At 36.1% G+C, this 17811-nt stretch overlaps 4 protein-coding genes across 4 annotated transcripts; 3 read left to right on the plus strand and 1 right to left on the minus strand.

The window, feature by feature from the left end:
* Positions 1-2994: 2994 nt before the first annotated feature.
* Positions 2995-3471, minus strand: LOC132272653 (uncharacterized). The gene has a single exon (XM_059773755.1). The coding sequence runs from the start codon at positions 3469-3471 to the stop codon at positions 2995-2997; it is 477 nt and encodes a 158-aa protein (XP_059629738.1).
* Positions 3472-4496: 1025 nt separating this feature from the next.
* LOC132274033 (lecithin-cholesterol acyltransferase-like 1) lies at positions 4497-7651 on the plus strand. Its single transcript, XM_059775179.1, has 2 exons — positions 4497-4994; positions 6581-7651. The coding sequence occupies exons 1-2, from the start codon at positions 4585-4587 to the stop codon at positions 7491-7493; spliced, it is 1323 nt and encodes a 440-aa protein (XP_059631162.1). The 5' UTR covers positions 4497-4584; the 3' UTR covers positions 7494-7651.
* A 438-nt stretch (positions 7652-8089) lies between these two features.
* On the plus strand, positions 8090-13775 carry LOC132274032 (uncharacterized). Its single transcript, XM_059775178.1, has 3 exons — positions 8090-8872; positions 11283-11470; positions 12704-13775. Exons 1-3 carry the CDS (start codon positions 8260-8262, stop codon positions 13229-13231), a joined length of 1329 nt encoding a protein of 442 aa, XP_059631161.1. The 5' UTR covers positions 8090-8259; the 3' UTR covers positions 13232-13775.
* Positions 13776-15597: 1822 nt separating this feature from the next.
* LOC132273301 (protein PHLOEM PROTEIN 2-LIKE A10-like) lies at positions 15598-17478 on the plus strand. The gene has a single exon (XM_059774288.1). It carries the CDS (start codon positions 15861-15863, stop codon positions 17115-17117), a length of 1257 nt encoding a protein of 418 aa, XP_059630271.1. The 5' UTR covers positions 15598-15860; the 3' UTR covers positions 17118-17478.
* Positions 17479-17811: the final 333 nt, after the last annotated feature.

The raw sequence follows: 17811 nt of genomic DNA on the forward strand, positions 1-17811 counted from the left end.
ACAATGGTACCCGATTCGAAAGGACAAGCATAGGTAGTTCAGGCTGTGGTCCAACCTGACCGTTGTCTTAGCCCCTTTCACGGAGTGTTTTGCTCAATGCATGATTCTTTACTATGACCCACATGTGGATGATTACCTAATGCCCCTGGGTTTAGAGTCTTGATACTAGGGTCCCTCACTTTGGTTATACCCAAGCCCTTATCTACCTTGATCCTCAAGTGAATTTTCTCCTCTCTACTCTAATCTGTTGTTGGATTTTTGCTTTTTGTTAGAAGTTTTCTTGTCTATTTAATTGAAGTTTGGAAGGTATATCATGTTTGGGGTCATTTTGATTTTGGTCACACTCACGAGGGTTGAACTTCTTATATAATGTCTCAATATATGGTATGATGCAAGTTGGGTATAGGCAAAAATCAGTTATTTTGAATTGGGAGAAATAGAATGAACAAGACCAACTACTACTTATTATTATTATTATTATTTTTAATTAGAAATGATTTAAAACATAATGGAATAAGAGAATAACAATGTTATTTAGACCTATTTCACATTGATGTGTGTAATAGGAGGGTATTATCCCTACAGTGAATAAACTCGAGTATGAGTCTTATCCATTGCATTTAAGGGATAAAAAACTTCATTGGCTATCCATAAAAGAATTCTCTTGATGTATCTCATTCATACGAAAAACGTGATGAAACCCGTTCATATGGAATTACATTTCATTTTTCAAATTAATATCTATCGGTCCATCACATCACTTGTTATCTAATGTGATTTAACCTTGTAAAAAGTATTTATAAGATTTTTTACGCGTTGCAAATATTTATTTTTCTTGTAGTGTTATAAAAACTCTTCTAAAATTAAGTATTTTTTTTAAAAAAAAAAAAAAAAAAAAACTCTTTATTAGGGATTGCTTGTAATATAGACATTGGTATTCATTTCATATATTTTGTATCCACTATAATTTTCCCTTAAAAAAATTTATTTTTACAAGTGTAGTTCGACTGTAATATTTATTTTTAAATATACTTTATATTAGTTTTCAATTTTAGATAAACATATTTTATTAGTTTTCATATATCATAAAATCCTTGATTTGTAATTTGAAGTTTCATAAAAACTACAAATTAATACTTTTATTTATTTTGATTTGATTTTCAGTGTTAGGTTTTATACCATGAAACCCTAATACAAGATAAAATCTTTAGTGCAGCTCCCATTTGTAAAGTCATATTATCTCTCATTCTCACCCTGCCAATAGAATAAATAAATAAATAACTTTATTATTATTTACTTCAAACCTTAATCTCACTAGCCCAAGTTTCTCCACTACTCCAACTTAATGCTGACTAGGGCAACCATACACCCCTAGCTTACAAATCACACCGGCCTTTTACCTTATATGTACACAAACATCATAAGTATCTACACTCTACAAAATTCTATACCATTCTAAAATCTTTTTTTTACGTCCTACCCATATCTAAAACTCTTTGACATTCTAGAATTTTTTTAACTCTTTCCGACATTTCACAATCCTCTCCACTCTATTTATGTCATGCAATCCTCTTCAATATTGATCGATGATGTAACCTCAATGCAAACTTGCGGTGCATCGCATTTAATTGTCATGCGAAAAAGGATCAATTTATTAATCTCCATCGATCATAGAACGATCAAATGAACTTCTAAACGCATTCAGAAGTGAAAGGACAACGCGGAAGGCAAAGGCAAAAATTTTACATTTCATCAACCATCCCAATTTTCTAATAGTGGGCAATGCCGAATAACCCATCCCAATTTGAAGTGGCAATGGCGAAGGCAAAGGCAAAAATGTCATTTATTAAATTTTGAAAAAAAAAAATTACCATTTATTGTTGGAATATTTTGAAGCACAACAATAAAAATAAAGTGACATTCACTTTGTGCCAATCAGTAAGGAAAAAATAAGTTAAAGAAACACCAACCGAAAAATGATCGAGTGGAATCCACATTGATGACAATGAGTCTGTTGTTTACTAGCTCAAACTCATCTACTCCATCAAGTAATGCAACGATGACACCGACTTATGTTGAAGGATTGGCACGTACACAACGGCTAAGATAATTCACCCGATGTTGAAGAATGTCAACCATTACATGGACCACAAGGATGAAAAATGGCAAAGTAGAGACGGAATAAGGATAAATTTTGCGTCAATTACAAATTTATTCATGAGCAAATTCGATGATGCAACAACCCATTATCAGTCTCAATCTCAAAGTCTTGCGGTCGCCCAAATAGTATGAGAGGCATACTTAGCAGAGAAAGAGAAGACCAGACAAATGGAGCTTTACAACAAAAAAAGAGCTTAATAGATATCGATCATGCAAATAGAACCAAAATCAATGCAAACACCATCAAGGAAATCATAGCCTATTGAACGACATAATGAGATATTAAAATGTATATATTTACACTCTAAATCAAGCTTCCCGTAAGATTAGTTCATGCTTCCCATATGATTTTATAATCCTTAGGATATTTAATTTCTTAATTCATAATGGATATTGTATTATTTAATTATTTTTTAAATCTGTATCGTATTGTTTTAATTTCTTTTAATCCATAATGGGTATTGTAATATTTAATTTCTTTTTAATATAGCTATTTTAAATATAGCTATTGGGAAAAAGTAAAAAACAAAAATATTAAATATTAAAATATTATTATTTTAAGAACCAAATCGTATCATTTGAGTAAATGCAATAGCTAAAATTTGAATTTTAAAAATGTTAACGCTTAGAATCTAAAGAGCTAAAGTTTAGATATGTCATTTGAGTTGGCTCTTACTTCATCTTTGTTTGTTCTTACTTCTATAAGTTGCTATATATACACATTGTTTAACCATTAGAGAAAAAAAAAAATTGAAACAAATCAAAGTGTGTATATTATAGAGAGTAATTTAACTCATTTTTCTGCATTTTCCAAACAAATACCATCCAAAATAACTAGAAAACAACACTTCTTAATGTAACAGCATGGCTTCTGCTTCTTGGGAACAACAAATCTGCCTTCACCCCAAAATTGAAGTCTTCACCAAAATCACAAGGCCTGTCCTCATCAATCCTACCCATCCCAACACTGCAGCTCCTCGGCACCACCGTTATATTCGGTGGTGCCGGCTGCCTCATCTGTCTCTGCGTAAATTTATCCATATCAACCCTATCCCCCATACTCTTTGTAGAGGTAGCTCTGATGAGCTCTCTGAGATCCTCACTGTCGTTGGACCTCGACGAGCTGACACTGAAGCTCTTGGGCAAGGAGGAAACTTGCGCGGCTGGACCGCCTACCATGTTGCCGTAGCTGATCTTTTCAGCACAATCTGTCAAGCTTCGGACGTAAACATCCTTTGCTTTTCTCAAAACCCTTCTGGGAATTGTAATGAAGCGCATGAACTTGTTTTCGTTGTTTGCTTTGCTTCTCATATTTCCACTTGTGTAGAGAGAGAGAGTGTGAGAGAGAGAGTTTTGGTTTGGAATGGAGATGGTGTGGGACTGTGAGGGGGTTTTATAGAGTTGACAAAGAAGCTGAATTATTTAATTGAGCACAAGTTTGAACAATTAAAATGTGGGTTTAGACTTATTCAAATTAAGCACACCATATCAGAAAAAACATAAGATATGTATATATATATATATATATGATCAAACTGTGTGATATAGAGTGTAGTGTATTAGCATTGTTAATTACTACTGATTTGTTATAAGATAGTAGGCCAAAAAATCGTTTTCAACGTTTGACTTTCTTTATTAGTAGTTGTTACTATGTCTATGAACATTCAAAACCATGTGCCTACGAGGAAACACCTCATTCTCTTAAAAAGAAAATAATAATAATAATAATAACAATAATAAAAAATAACTGGCTATAAATCTTTGCTTAATCGTTCGAAATAAATAAATAGCTAGCCATAAATGAACTCTAACTCTTAATTATTTAAATGTTTGGTTGATCAATGGATCCATTCATTAAATTTTGACTTTTCATAGCAAGTACAAGAAAAACCTCTAAACCATGAAAACTTTCTCAATAAATAAACATTTCATGTGTTTTTTGTTGGAAAAAATTATGAAAAAACTAGGTGATTGCGGAAAGTAAATTTTTTTTTTTTTTTTCCTGCTAACCAACCTTATAAATTATTGAATTTTTTTTTTTTTTTCATTTTTTACTATTTTCATTTAACCAAACTAAGCGGGAATTTAGAATTGGAAAAGGAAAAAGAATTAAATTGGACTCTATTACCCAAGTCCAACCGAACCCAAGAAGTCATACTTGTAGCTTTTACTCAGATTCGAGTTGGGTTCAGAGAGTGGACTTTATTAACCAAGTCGAACCCAACCCAACCCAAGAAGCATACATGTAACTTTTTTTAGTATGGGCTGGGCCTATTGAACAACAGCCCAAAAAGAACAACATAAAATTCATAATAGAAGTCAAACCGGTTACTCTCAGTCCTCTCAACCACACATTCTTCTGTTCAAGATGTCCAATGATTTGGCCGAAGTTGCCAAACCTCTCTTTCTCTCTCTAGAAATCCAATGGGGGGTTTTGGAAGGAAAAGAGTGAGCTTCTACCAAGTGGTGGTGGTTATGGTGGTCTCAATGGCTGTGATGTTGTACACGTGTCAGGCGAGCATCAACCTCCACCCTCTGATCTTGGTGCCCGGAAGTGGCGGGAACCAGCTAGAGGCTCGCCTAACTGACGGTTACAAGCCCCCGAGCGGGTTGTGCAGCCGGTGGTACCCGATTCGGAAGGACAGGCACGGGTGGTTCAGGCTGTGGTTCGACCCGACCGTCCTCTTAGCCCCTTTCACGGAGTGTTTTGCTCAACGTATGACGCTTTACTATGACCCAGATGTGGATGATTACCGAAATGCCCCCGGGGTTGAGACTAGGGTCCCTCACTTTGGTTCCACCCAAGCCCTTCTCTACCTTGATCCTCATCTCAAGTGAGTGTGCGCCTCTTTTTTACTCTCATCTGTTGTTGGGTTTTTGCTTTTTGTTAGGGGTTTTCTTGTCCATTTAATTTAAGTTTGGAATATATGGCATGTTTGGGTCACTTGATTTTGGTCACACTTGCAATGTTTAGTGTTAAATGGACTTCTTAAATAATGTCTCAACATATAGCATGACGAAAGTTGGGTTTATGCAAAAATCAGTTATTTTGAAAATGGCCAACTACTCAACAAATGTTGTTACTTTTTTAAAATTAGAAATGATTTAAAAAATAATGAAATAAAAGAAGAACAATGCTAATTTGTACATATTTCTCTAGTCAATGTGGGTAGCTGAAGGGATTTTATCCCTTTGATGCAATGAATAGAATCGTGTATGAGTCTCATCCATTGCATCAAAGGTATAAAACATCTTTCGGCTATCTATCTCGGTTTAAGAATCATTTTATATAAGATTGTGTTAAGTTGCATGAAATTAGAGTTTTAAAATTGGAATTGGTGTTGAGAAAAATAATTAAGAAAATTGAACCAAAATTTTCTCTAATTTTACAAATTTCATTTACAAGGCTCCAATTTTATACAGCCGAATATTAAGAAAATTCTCTTATGAATTCCATTCATATGAACATGATATGAATTAACACAAAGACCGTAATACACGGACGGATATGTCTATTCCCATGTTAATCAAAAGTAGGTATAGACTTGTAGAGTCTACTCAAAATTTATAGTTTTATAGTATCTCTTTTGTTAAATATGAAGATTCAAGTCGAGTAAATGGGTGCGTGAATTTCTTAACCAAGAGAAAAAAAACTTGTTTTTTACCATATGACTACTCATAAAACTCTAACTACGTTCTTATGCTTTAGCATTTTACCCTTGTTTGCTAATTAAAGTGGGATACAATAACTTAAAAAATCTTTGAGATTGATAGACAATGTTCTTGTTTGAAATGGAGACACCAAAAGTATTATCTTGTTTATAAAATTGTTGAACATATTTTAGAAAACATATGTACACATTTTGTTCCTTTTGTAGAAGTTCAAAATGTTTCTGAGTAAACATAATCAAAGAAAATTAAATCCTTAAAATTTGTCATTAATAACTTTAATGTCTTAAAGATTGGACCATACACGGAATGAATTTTCAATATGGTGTGCTACATTGCATTTATGTGTTTCTGCTTGGCTAGAGTTTACATAATAAAATGTCAACCCAACACCATGATTTTACAATCCGAGCCAAGACAAAAAGCAGGTTGCTTTGGGATTAAACTGTCTTAAACATATACTCCTGGCTACTGTATTCAACCCAATATAATGTAATGTGAGGGTGGGCCTTGATGCAACATTAAAGTTGCTCCCGTGAATTAAGAAAACAGTGTTTCTGGGGAAGTAAGAATGCGTACGTCTAATCCTCCTCAGACTCCGCAATGACGAGAGCCTCGTGCACTGAGATAGCCCTTTTTATCATGTAATGTGGTGGTTGAAGTATGTTTCGTGTATGACTTTAGTATTTGGCAATAACTAAAAGAACTTGGGGGAACATTTACTTTGGTCTAACAGAAGTTCCATTGACAGGCACATTACATCATACATGGAACCCCTGGTGAAATCTCTGGAACAGATTGGCTATGTGGATGGTGAAACCCTCTTTGGAGCTCCCTACGATTTCCGGTATGGTTTGGCAGCAGAAGGTCACCCATCACATGTCGGTTCCAAGTTCCTCCAAGACCTAAAACAACTAATAGAAGAAGCCAGCACTTCAAATGGAGGCAAGCCAGTAATCCTTGTGTCCCACAGCTTAGGAGGCCTATTTGTCCTCCAACTCCTCAATCGAAACCCGCCCTCTTGGCGCCAAAAATTCATCAAACACTTCATTGCACTTTCAGCACCATGGGGCGGCTCAGTGCAGGAAATGCTCACTTTTGCTTCCGGCTACTCACTGGGAGTGCCACTAGTTGATCCATTGCTAGTAAGAGATGAGCAGAGGAGCTCAGAGAGCAACCTATGGCTCATGCCTTCTCCTACACTTTTTGGTCCTAGCAAACCTCTTGTAATCACACCAAATGCTACCTACTCTGCACACAATGTCGCGAAATTTCTCAATGACATAGGATTTGAACAAGGGATTCAACCTTACAAGACTCGGATTTTGCCTTTGGTTGAACGTTTGGCAGCGCCAGAAGTGCCTCTTACGTGTATAATTGGCACCGGTGTTGAAACACCGGAGACATTGTTCTATGGAGACAGTGGTTTTGATCAGCAGCCAGAGGTTGTCAATGGAGATGGCGATGGCACGGTGAACATGGTGAGCTTGTTGGCACTTGAATCGCAGTGGGCGAACGAGAAGAATCAAACCCTTAAAGTGATTAAAATTGATGGGGTCTCTCATACATCCATACTCAAAGATGATGCTGCACTGAGTGAAATAGTTGGAGAACTTTGCTATATAAATTCTGGTTGCACCAGTTCGTTGGTATCAGTTGCCTAACAAAGTAGAGGAAGTACATTATTTCTTGTAAAATGATATTCCTATTTTAAGCTGCTTATTTTCATACTCGTAATCCTCTTCTGTACACTTTAGGTTCGGTACCATCCTGTATTTTTTACATTGAGAAAATGACAAGATACATTTTGAGTTCGGTACCATCCTGTACATTTTATATTGAAAAAATGACATATCATGTCGAAAATGTAACATGGATTCATTTCATTTACTTCTTCGGTGTGACATAATACATTAAATTGCAATACAACATCACCATAATCTAATCATCTTAGTGTCAAATGTCAAAAGCCAGAGCCATAGCAAACGCATTAATATTAAAACTTGAATTTGATAAACCGCAAATATCACCTGAATTCAATTTTAATAAAACAATACAAATAAATATCTCCAATCAAATATTAATCGTGACTATATAACATTTTCGTTGTATTGTATTTTCAATGTAATATTGTTATGTAAGATGACATTTACTAGATTCACTAAGGATTAAGAACCTAAATATATGCACCAGCTAGACATGAGTCATGACTAGTGCTATTTTTAATTACGATGTATTTTATCCATTTACAGATTATTAAAATAAGGACACGTTTGGCGAGGCACAAAGACAAAATCCAACAAAGCAAATAATCATCATATCGCCAATCAATCAATCAGGCTTTTCCACATAATAATAAATCATCTTCTCCTCCTAAACCTCGAATGTTGATCCGTGAATCAGCGCTCTGAAATTCAAACTGATCCAAACATGTCATGGTTCGCTCGCACTATAGCCAACTCTCTCCGAATCGACGACGATGACGAAGACGATGATCACACCACACCAAACCCTAAGCAATCCCAATTTCAACAACGGCACCAACAGGAACTCGAAGAACAAGACGACGGTGAAGATGAAGATCGAATCGACAGTCATGGACGTGGTGTCAAAGAAGACCTCTCGGAATTCAAACAAACCCTAACTCGCCAACTTTGGGGCGTCGCCTCTTTCCTCGCTCCACCAGCAGGCCCTCCACCTCCTCCTCCTCCTCCTCCGTCGCCAACCTCTTATCGCCACACTCATCGCTCCGTCTCCGATCGGAGTCGATGGGAATCGTACGATCGTTCCGGTTCCGGCGATGTATCGGATGAGGACGGATTGGAATCAGAAACTTGCACTGATTTCGACGAGAGGATTAGATCCGGAATGTATGATCTGTCGAATGACAATGCGGTGCCGGAGTTTTCGCGAGGAGTGTCGGAGGATGGGATTGAGGCAGCCGTCGGTGTTACGGATGAGGTGTTGGCTTTCGCGATGAATATCGCGCATCATCCCGAGACGTGGTTGGATTTTCCTTCGTTCGAGGAAGAAGGCATGGATGGTATGTCACAGTCTTTTTACTTTTTAGTTATTAAATACAATACAGTTTTGAACACTTTATGAGTTGATAATTGTTTAATTGAAAATGAAGAATTGAAAAGAATACATTGTGCGCTCTAGATTGTGTGGATATTGCATCTAAATTGAAGCAATTAATTGATCCTTGTGTTGTTATTTGGTTTTGAATTAGGCAAAACCTACACCATTGTACTTCATTCAAGTATTATTGTGTTCTCTTCTGCTTCTGCAGATTATGTGTGACACAGTGTCATATTTGTTTCATTTGAATTTATTTGAACATCGTGAGCCAATAGAATTGCAAAGCTTTAGTATTGCTTACTAATGACATGTAGGATCCAAACTTCTTTTTAGTAATCATGTAATTTCTTTCTTCCCAAATGTAGGGTATCTGAATTTCATATAAACTCTCGTACATTTTTCTCTCTTTGAATTTTGCAAAGGCTTGTTTTAGTTTTCTTTATCTACTAGAGGCAGCACCTAGGCATTTGGACCTATTTGGATTACGGTTGCAAATGAACTGACCCGAGAGGTGCTTTGGGATGTTCTTGCTCAGTTCTAGCTCACCAATTCTAGAGAGGTGGTGGAACTCCACTCTTTTGATTGATCAAGCCTGGTGTTGCCAAGATCGAGCTCAGCTTGGCAGTATTTTAGCAAAATTGAGATTGGCTTAACTGAGATCGTTTACACGTAGTATACAATTTGTATACATGGTTGAAGAAAACGTCATCGATTTCCACCTGAATTTCGATCTTCACCTTAATGTTCAATCTACACAACTTCACACAATCTAAAGCACTCCTGATTCCATCATCAATGCCAATAATGCGAGAACTAAAAAAGGTGAGACTTGATAAAAGAGAAATATGACACGGAGAGAGAAGAGAGTTATAATTGTTCGGCAATCATGTAGTCTCAAGCTTTCAGTCATGATGGAGTGCGCCAGGGTTGCAGTCCTGGCGAGTGGTTTTCTGGTTTGCTGTTGTGGCCATTGGGATTGCCGCTGCTTGCTTTTGAGGAGGTGTGGTGGCTGGGATTAAGGAGATGATATGAGGGTGAGAAAGTGAAGATGGGCTTGGGAATGCTACATGTGCTTGAGCTATTTTGTTATTAGGTGGAATGAAATAATGAAATAGATTGGGCTGGGTTGCGCTACATTTTTTACTCAAAATGAAACTAAATAGCCCTAAATGTATAAAGTTATGTGTATTCACAAAATCAAAATGAGTCAGTTAACTAGGAAAAAAAACAAAAAAAAAAACCGAGTCAGTTGACAAGCATGGTCACGAACGCATTTATGAACATAACGAGCCGAGTTGGGAGTTGTTTAACTCAGCTTGCTTAATAAGTGAGCTTGGAATTTTTTTGTTGCTCGGTTCGATGAAGTTTGATTTCTTCTTTGTTGTTAGTAAACGAATTAAACTCGACAAAATTCTCTAGCTCGATTATTAAGCGAACCGAGCCTGAGTTGTTTTGTTGCACTCTTAGTTTTGAGCATGCTGCTTCTGATCTGACACTGTCTCCCATCATTAGTAGTTTGTTTTTTTACCATCATTACATTCATAGGTATGGGAGGAAACATAATTGAGGATATTTAAGTGGATGTCAAAGTTATTGGAGGCTTGAGATCACTATTTTGGTGGCTCTTTAATTCTCTTGCACCACTTAACTTCAAAGGATTTGCAATTAGGATTTTCATAGGAATTCCCTTTGCTTGTAGTTTATTTTCTTATAACAAATTTGTACTTTAGTCTTTACCTTTCCAATAACTATTTCAAATATCAGCACTTTGGGCTGTCAGCATTGTTGCTTTGCTGTTACATATTAGATATACTATTCACCATCAGATATTCCAACTCTAAAACCCTTGGTATAAATAAATAAACCATTGTAAGAGTAGCAACTCCTCAGGATATACCCTTACCCTCTTCTCGAATTGGAAAACCCTGTTATACTGCTTAGGGAAAAGGAAAAAAAAAAATGCTGTTACACCTGACCATGAGAACCCCTGCGCCCTTCTTTTGTTGTAGCATGAGACAAAGAATATGTTTAGTTCATGGAAGTTCATTATTAATAGAAGGATACAATTGTTTTATGCTTCTTCTTTTTTTGAGAAAACATGTTTTATTAGCTGTTTAGCTTTCTTTTCTTGGTAAAATTGTATATCCAATACATATAATTAAAAGGTTAAATTCTTTTTTTCCCAGGGAGTCGGGTTGGATGTCTTTAACATCCTGGTGAATCATGAATGTAATTACTAAGAAATGAGGTGTTGTGCTGTACACAAACTTTAAATGTGACAATATTGGTGGATAAAACTTTGGTAGTTTAGTTGCTTTATTAAATACATTGCTTAATTTCGGGTTTTGCACCTTTCTTTTCTTTGTTTTCAGATTTTGATATCTCTGATGCCCAAAACAAGCATGCACTGGCTGTTGAACGGCTAGCACCAAGATTAGCTGCTCTCAGAATTGAACTTTGTCCTGCTCATATGAGTGACGCTTACTTTTGGAAGGTGTACTTTGTTCTTTTGCATTCAAGACTCAACAAGCATGATGCTGACCTTTTGTCAACACCCCAGGTAAGTTCAGTGAGGGGTAACTATTGTTTTGCTTTTTACTTGGCTATATAATGGCATTTTAAACACACCACTAGTTGATTGGTTTCATTGCTGATTTGTGTACTTCTTGATGCCAGTGTATTTCAACTATAAACCACACTTCTATCACCACAACATAGTATCAAAATTTATTTCCACACTGCTTTGTAAAGCAAAATGAGGTCCACTGCCCACACTTGAATATGAGGTTCAGTTTCTCAAACATTCTGCAAGCATTAAAAAAAAAAACCTTTAAAAAAAAAAAAAAAAGGTCAAGAGTCAAGTGAGATTTAAGTTTATAAAATTATGCGCGCAACAAAAATAGAAGTTTAAAAATTCTTTAGAAAAAGGTTCACTAATATGGTTATAAAAAAGTTTGAAGTGCTAAAATTGCAAATTAGGTACCGCTATTATCCACATTGCTAGGATTTAATAACTTAAGAACGGTTGCCAACTTCCACCCAGAGTGGAATCTGCTAACTACAAAACCGGAATTAATCTGTCAAACATTACACATTTTGTAGTCTGTTTCGCATGGCAAAGGGGGCATTTCTTTGAAATGTTCTTTCTATTTTTTTCCCCCCCCCTTTCAAATTGCCTTGGATTTGGAATTCATGGCTTGTCATCTAAAGATAACTGTTCCACTATACATATCAACGGTAGAAAGAATTGGTGGCATCGCTATTTTATAGTTATACTATTATTGTGTCTATTCTTCCAAATAAGATGCCAATTGAACAGCAGGGAAGGAGAAAGATACTGGCTAAGCCATTTGGAATGGGCCAAATGTCCTGTCTAAGGTCGTTTTAGAACTAGTCTTATGTCCAAGTAGATACAATTCTTGCATCAGTAGGATGGTTGAAGCTGTTTTCACTTTTCAGAAATATGATGTAGGCCAACAGAAGTATCGAAAGACCCATGGACCGCCATGGTCAAATGGGCCACTATAAGAGGCATTTGTGTGATCTGTACTTGAGAGAGATATTTTAAACCTATCTTACACCACGACCAGCTGAATAGCTTATTTGCCAACATAATTGACAATGAATAAAACTAGTTGATAGTCAAAATTAAAATGTGTTGAGATAGTAATGGAAGATATAATTGTGAAAGGTTTAACAGAATTATGGCCTTAGAGCAGAACAGGGAAACATGATTTATGTAGCCGATACCACATCGTTAGAATAAGAATTTGTGGTAACTATTGCATTGCAGATAGTAGAAGCAAGAACAATGTGGATGCAAGAGCTACAAAAGCGGAAAAAGGTAGAATCAGATTGGTTTGGAAGAAGCACTTCTTACTCGAAAGAGAGCCCTCAATCATGGCAGGATGATTTTGGTCCTCCTTCATCTGATGATACTCCTAGAAACATGTCACACGGGGCATTTACTTTTGAACCTTCAACGTACTCTGCTACAACAGAATTTGAGACTGATAAACACCCCGTTGTAACTAGTGAGATCCAGATCATTGACAAGTCTGTTATTGAAGAAGAGCCGGTGATCAAGACCCGAGTTAAGGATTTTGTGGCTGGTCCATCCCTTGTACCAGCGCAGAAATATGACGAGGACGATGACTGGCTAGAGGACAATTCAGAATTAGACGGGTACAGTGGAGCTGCATTTGTGGGTGATGGTGAAGATGTGTCATTCAGTGATCTCGAGGATGATGCTGATTCTAGTGTACCTATAAAATCCAAGATAGGGTTAAAAGGTTTAGATAAGTCGACCAGACTCTCATGATTTTGGCTTCAGCTGAGCATCAGCCTTTCTGATTCTGAGGATTCACGGTGTCAACGTGTCATTAAATGAGAACACCGGGATCGATCAACTTTCCCAGCATGGATGCTGTCTGGTTCAAGCACGTGGTGATACATATGAGCTTTTTTAAGGGATGAATTGGCAGTCAAGTTTCCGAAGAAGAATGTTCTCTTAATGATCATGCAAGCATTGTAATGCACTGAGCAGGTTTGCACTTCATGTGTTTGTGTTTGAAGCAACCCCTCACTGTCAAGAACATGAAAGCTTTTACAAGGCGAGAATGATTTATTGTGGATTAGTACCGAGATTTTTTCATTCTTATTGAAGTTTATGATTATGGTCTCTCCTGTAGAGAGCGCAAGAGCTGAATACAAGGGACTGTTTTCTTCTTTTTTTTACAAAATTGAGGATGATATTGTCTTGCAATTTTTTTTTTTTTTTTTTTTTTGCTAGAGAAGCATGAGACAGAGATTCTGTATGTAAAACATATTTGAGTAAGATTGATGATCCAAATTCATTAAGGCTCCACGTAAAAAAATATTTTTTTATTTTCTGGTGTTTGGTTATCTTAAAATATTTAAGAAAAAAAATATATATATTAATATTTAACAAAAATAATTTATCCATAAATTATTGGTAAATTATTTTACATGTTCCGTAAAGACTTAATACCAATAAAGTAAAAATAAAAGAATATTTTATATGAAAAAGAAAGATATGTTTTAAAAAGAATATTTTACGTCCAAACAAACAAAGCCTAAGAGTGTTGTTCTTACTATGAATCGTGACAATCAAATTTTACATTACGCCAACTCGAAGTGTAGAAACTAATTGAACCTTTTGTGTCCTATAAATGTATGACTTTTTTTATTTAAAAACGACCGGCCCCTTGGAATTATGACGGCATTGTAAACTGTAGATTTTATAACTTTCTTAAATCACACGTATTATTATTTAAACTGTGAGTGGTTTTTGCTTAGAATGTTTGATTTTGTAAACTCAAGTGCATAGTATAATCAAAAGGAAGGAATTCAAGTTCAGACATTTGTGGGTGTGCAAGTATTTACCTAATAAATAAATAAATAATTATTAAATGCCATCTTCAGCGTACACCAGGATGTAGACTTGGCAGTCGTAATTTGACAGAGACAAATAAAATGAGAATGTGTAGAAAATATGTTAAAAACTAGGTATAAGATTTTTTTTTTTTTTTTTAGTTAAAAAACTTGGTATAAGATTTGCTGCAGCCTGTTGTACATTTATTAACAAGAACACAACATGACTATATACATATCCACGAAAAATGAATGCTTAGCACTTGACAGTCTCAAACTCAGGCATCCATTTGTCTTGTACATATCTCGAATCATCAACATTTCTTTTGCAACGTGGAAGAGATACCTATAGTCTTAATGATAAGTATCTTCTTTACCGGTATTGTAATATTACATCTCAACATAATATGTAAGTGTTGCATCCTCAATATAGAGTATTGCATTATCGATTTAAACCATATGAAACCGTTAATTGCACCAGAGAAGATTTTGATTTTGTGATTCTTTTTAATGTATATGAAAATTATTATTTCTTTTCTATTTGTAGGTATCGTTTAGTACCAACACATGACGCGTTGAAAAGCCAAAAGAGGCCATGGCACTCGGTCACAAAGCACGAAAGCACACACTTGTCCCTTGAAAAGGCAACAAAGCAAAGCTTAAGACCTTACCACATCACTAAGGTAAAAACCCTAAGGTCATCAAAATCTTAAAAACAAAAACAAAACCCTCGCACTACACTACGCCAAGTCACCAAGCCTCAAGAGCAGAATCTTCCAAGTCCAACCCCAACAAAAACCCTAGTAACATACTTAGGTCACCAAACCTTGAAAATACAATTTAAAATAATCAAAATAATAATAATAATAATTCAAAATAATAATAATCATAATAATAATAATAATAATAATTCTTGAGTACAAACTAAATCCTAGCAAAATGTTAAGTCGCCAAAACCTCGAAATTTAGAAGAACAATGACTTCCTACTGTAAATTAAAGGTAGTTTACTGAATTTGCATGTACACAAACACTTGTACTTTCACTTTCTCGTCCCTCACATTTGTGTTTTGGTATCTCTTTTTTCATATATATATATATATATATATATATATACACACACACTTAAATGTATATGAAAATTAAATGACCTAATATTGTGGATATTAAATTTAGAGAGTACGGAGTATTTATTTATGGTTAAGTGTGAACAGCATTGTATAGCTGTAAGTTTTTACTCTCCCATGTGGCACGTGCCGCATTCATGATTCATCGTCTTAAAAATATCTGTCTGGAATCTGGCTGGATATTTGGAATCTTCAGTTCAAACTGTTACCAATTTGCAAACACTACTCTCTCTCTCTCTCACAGCGACACACACAGATTCATCCCTCCCAGTCTCAGCATTCCCTTGTTCTCTGCCTTCTCTCTATCTCGGTATATAAATATAGGTGCAATTTGTATACACACACCTTTATATCGTAGCTTGAACAAATTATACCAATCTCTGTTATTTCTCAGTAACAAGAAACGAATTGTTTATTTCTCACTACATTACATGGATCTTCAACTCCTGAAGAAGAGTTTCAATTTCTGTAATAGAAAGAAGAAACTGCTCATTCTACTTTCCCTCTTTGGTTTCTCAAGCTATGGTGTGTACAAGGTCTATCACTTGCCCTCTGTGTCCAGGAAGAGGAAGAGGTTTGTGAAGCTCTTAAAAACCCTAATTTCAGTAGCAGAAATGGGTTCCGATTCCGCCCACGCCACCGTCTTTGCAGACTTGAAGGAGTTTCTGCAATCTGATTGTGACCAAATCCCTAATAGTTTGAAGCAATTGTCGAAAATCACCAAGTCTGATGAATTTTCAGAGACATTAATTAGGGTTACAGAGGTTTTCACTGTTGGGGTTTTGAGGGGTTACAGATTGAATTCAAGGAATGAAATTGAAGAGTTAGATCATTCTAGTTTGTTTGATAGATTTATGGATAAACTTGTGTCTACAGCTGGGACTGGATTTGTTTCTGTGATTGTTGGGAGCTTTGCTCGGAATTTGGTTTTAGGGTTTTACTCAAATGCCCAATTGAATGTAGGGTTTAATGGAGACAACCCAGTTGGTGAATCTAAAATTGGGTCAAATTCTTGTACTTTGCCCAGATGGGTGAATGTGGTGTGCAGTGACAAATGTAGAGTAGTTATAGCTGATTGCATTCAGATGTTTGTGAAAACAGCAGTTGCTGTTTATCTTGACAAAACTGTGGATAACAATTTTTATGATGAGATTTTTTCTTGGATGACTAATCCTAAGCACCAAACTAAAGCGAGAGACATTCTTGTTTCCATTTGTAATGGAGCAGTGGAAACACTTGTGAGAACATCCCACCAAGTGTTGGCAGCCTCGAATTCCGATTCGGACTTAATTTCAAGCTCTTGTTGTTCCATTGTTGATCAGAAGGAAACTTCAAGTAGAGTGAGAGATGGGTTCTCTGAGCAAAGTGCATCTTTCGCAAATGGGATTCAGTACTCTGGGTGGATGAGTACCGTTTCATCTACATTGGCTGTCCCGAGCAATAGGAGGTTTGTGCTTGATGTGACAGGAAGGGTAACATTTGAATCAGTAAGATCTCTTCTGGTGTTCTTGTTGTGGAAGCTGTCAGATGGTTTAAAGAGAAGTCTGAATGCAGTTCATGAAGAGGTTGTGGAAAGGGGACTGCAGGTTATCAGATATGTTGGTGCTAAGACTTTTTTTATTATTGCCATATGCCTTGCCTTGTATTTACATGTCTTGGGTAGTACTTGGGCTTTGTTGCCTGCTTAAATTGATGTGTTTCTTTCCCCCAAAAAACCATTAATGTAGTGGTGGTGTATACTGTAATACTGTATAGAAATCTTGTCAACATTGCTTCTTATCATGAGGACATATGCGTATATCTTTGTTGCTCTTCATTGGAATGAAAAAACAGGACATTAATTTTCTTCCTGAATGATTATTTTAGCTTCTGGAAATACATTGCTTTCATCCTCTTTTCGCTTCTTTAAATAAAATGGTCGTTTATAGTTGGCGGCATAGATTTCCAGCCAGTTATTTTATTGAAAATATTATTCAGGGGAAGAAGATTAAATGTATTTTGCTGGATTGTGGTGTTTCATTAGGACATACCATATAGCAGCATAATAGACTGAGGTATAGACATCAATATTTTATTCTGTCATGTATTTGGAGCACCTTTTTTGGCCATGATAACAATCTTTTTTGATCATTTGGAATCCAATTGTTTGGGATGCATGTCTTCAATTGTTTATGCTATATACTTGGTTACTTTCTGTCTTTCCATCATTGTTGAATTTTGGTGATGTTACTTATTTTAGCGTAGAGCACAAAGCTTCAAGTTTCACAGCTTGTGTGCTGTTTATCTGCCCCTCCCCCCACCCCCCCCCCCCCCCCCCCCCCCCCCCCCCCCCCTCCCCTGGTTACTTTCTGTCTTTCCATCATTGTTGAATTTTGGTGATGT

This window comes from Cornus florida, unplaced genomic scaffold (genome assembly GCF_030987335.1).
Source record: "Cornus florida cultivar Cherokee Brave unplaced genomic scaffold, ASM3098733v1 CherokeeBrave_3.0.0_Hap2_Chr09, whole genome shotgun sequence".
Lineage (NCBI taxonomy): Eukaryota > Viridiplantae > Streptophyta > Magnoliopsida > Cornales > Cornaceae > Cornus > Cornus florida.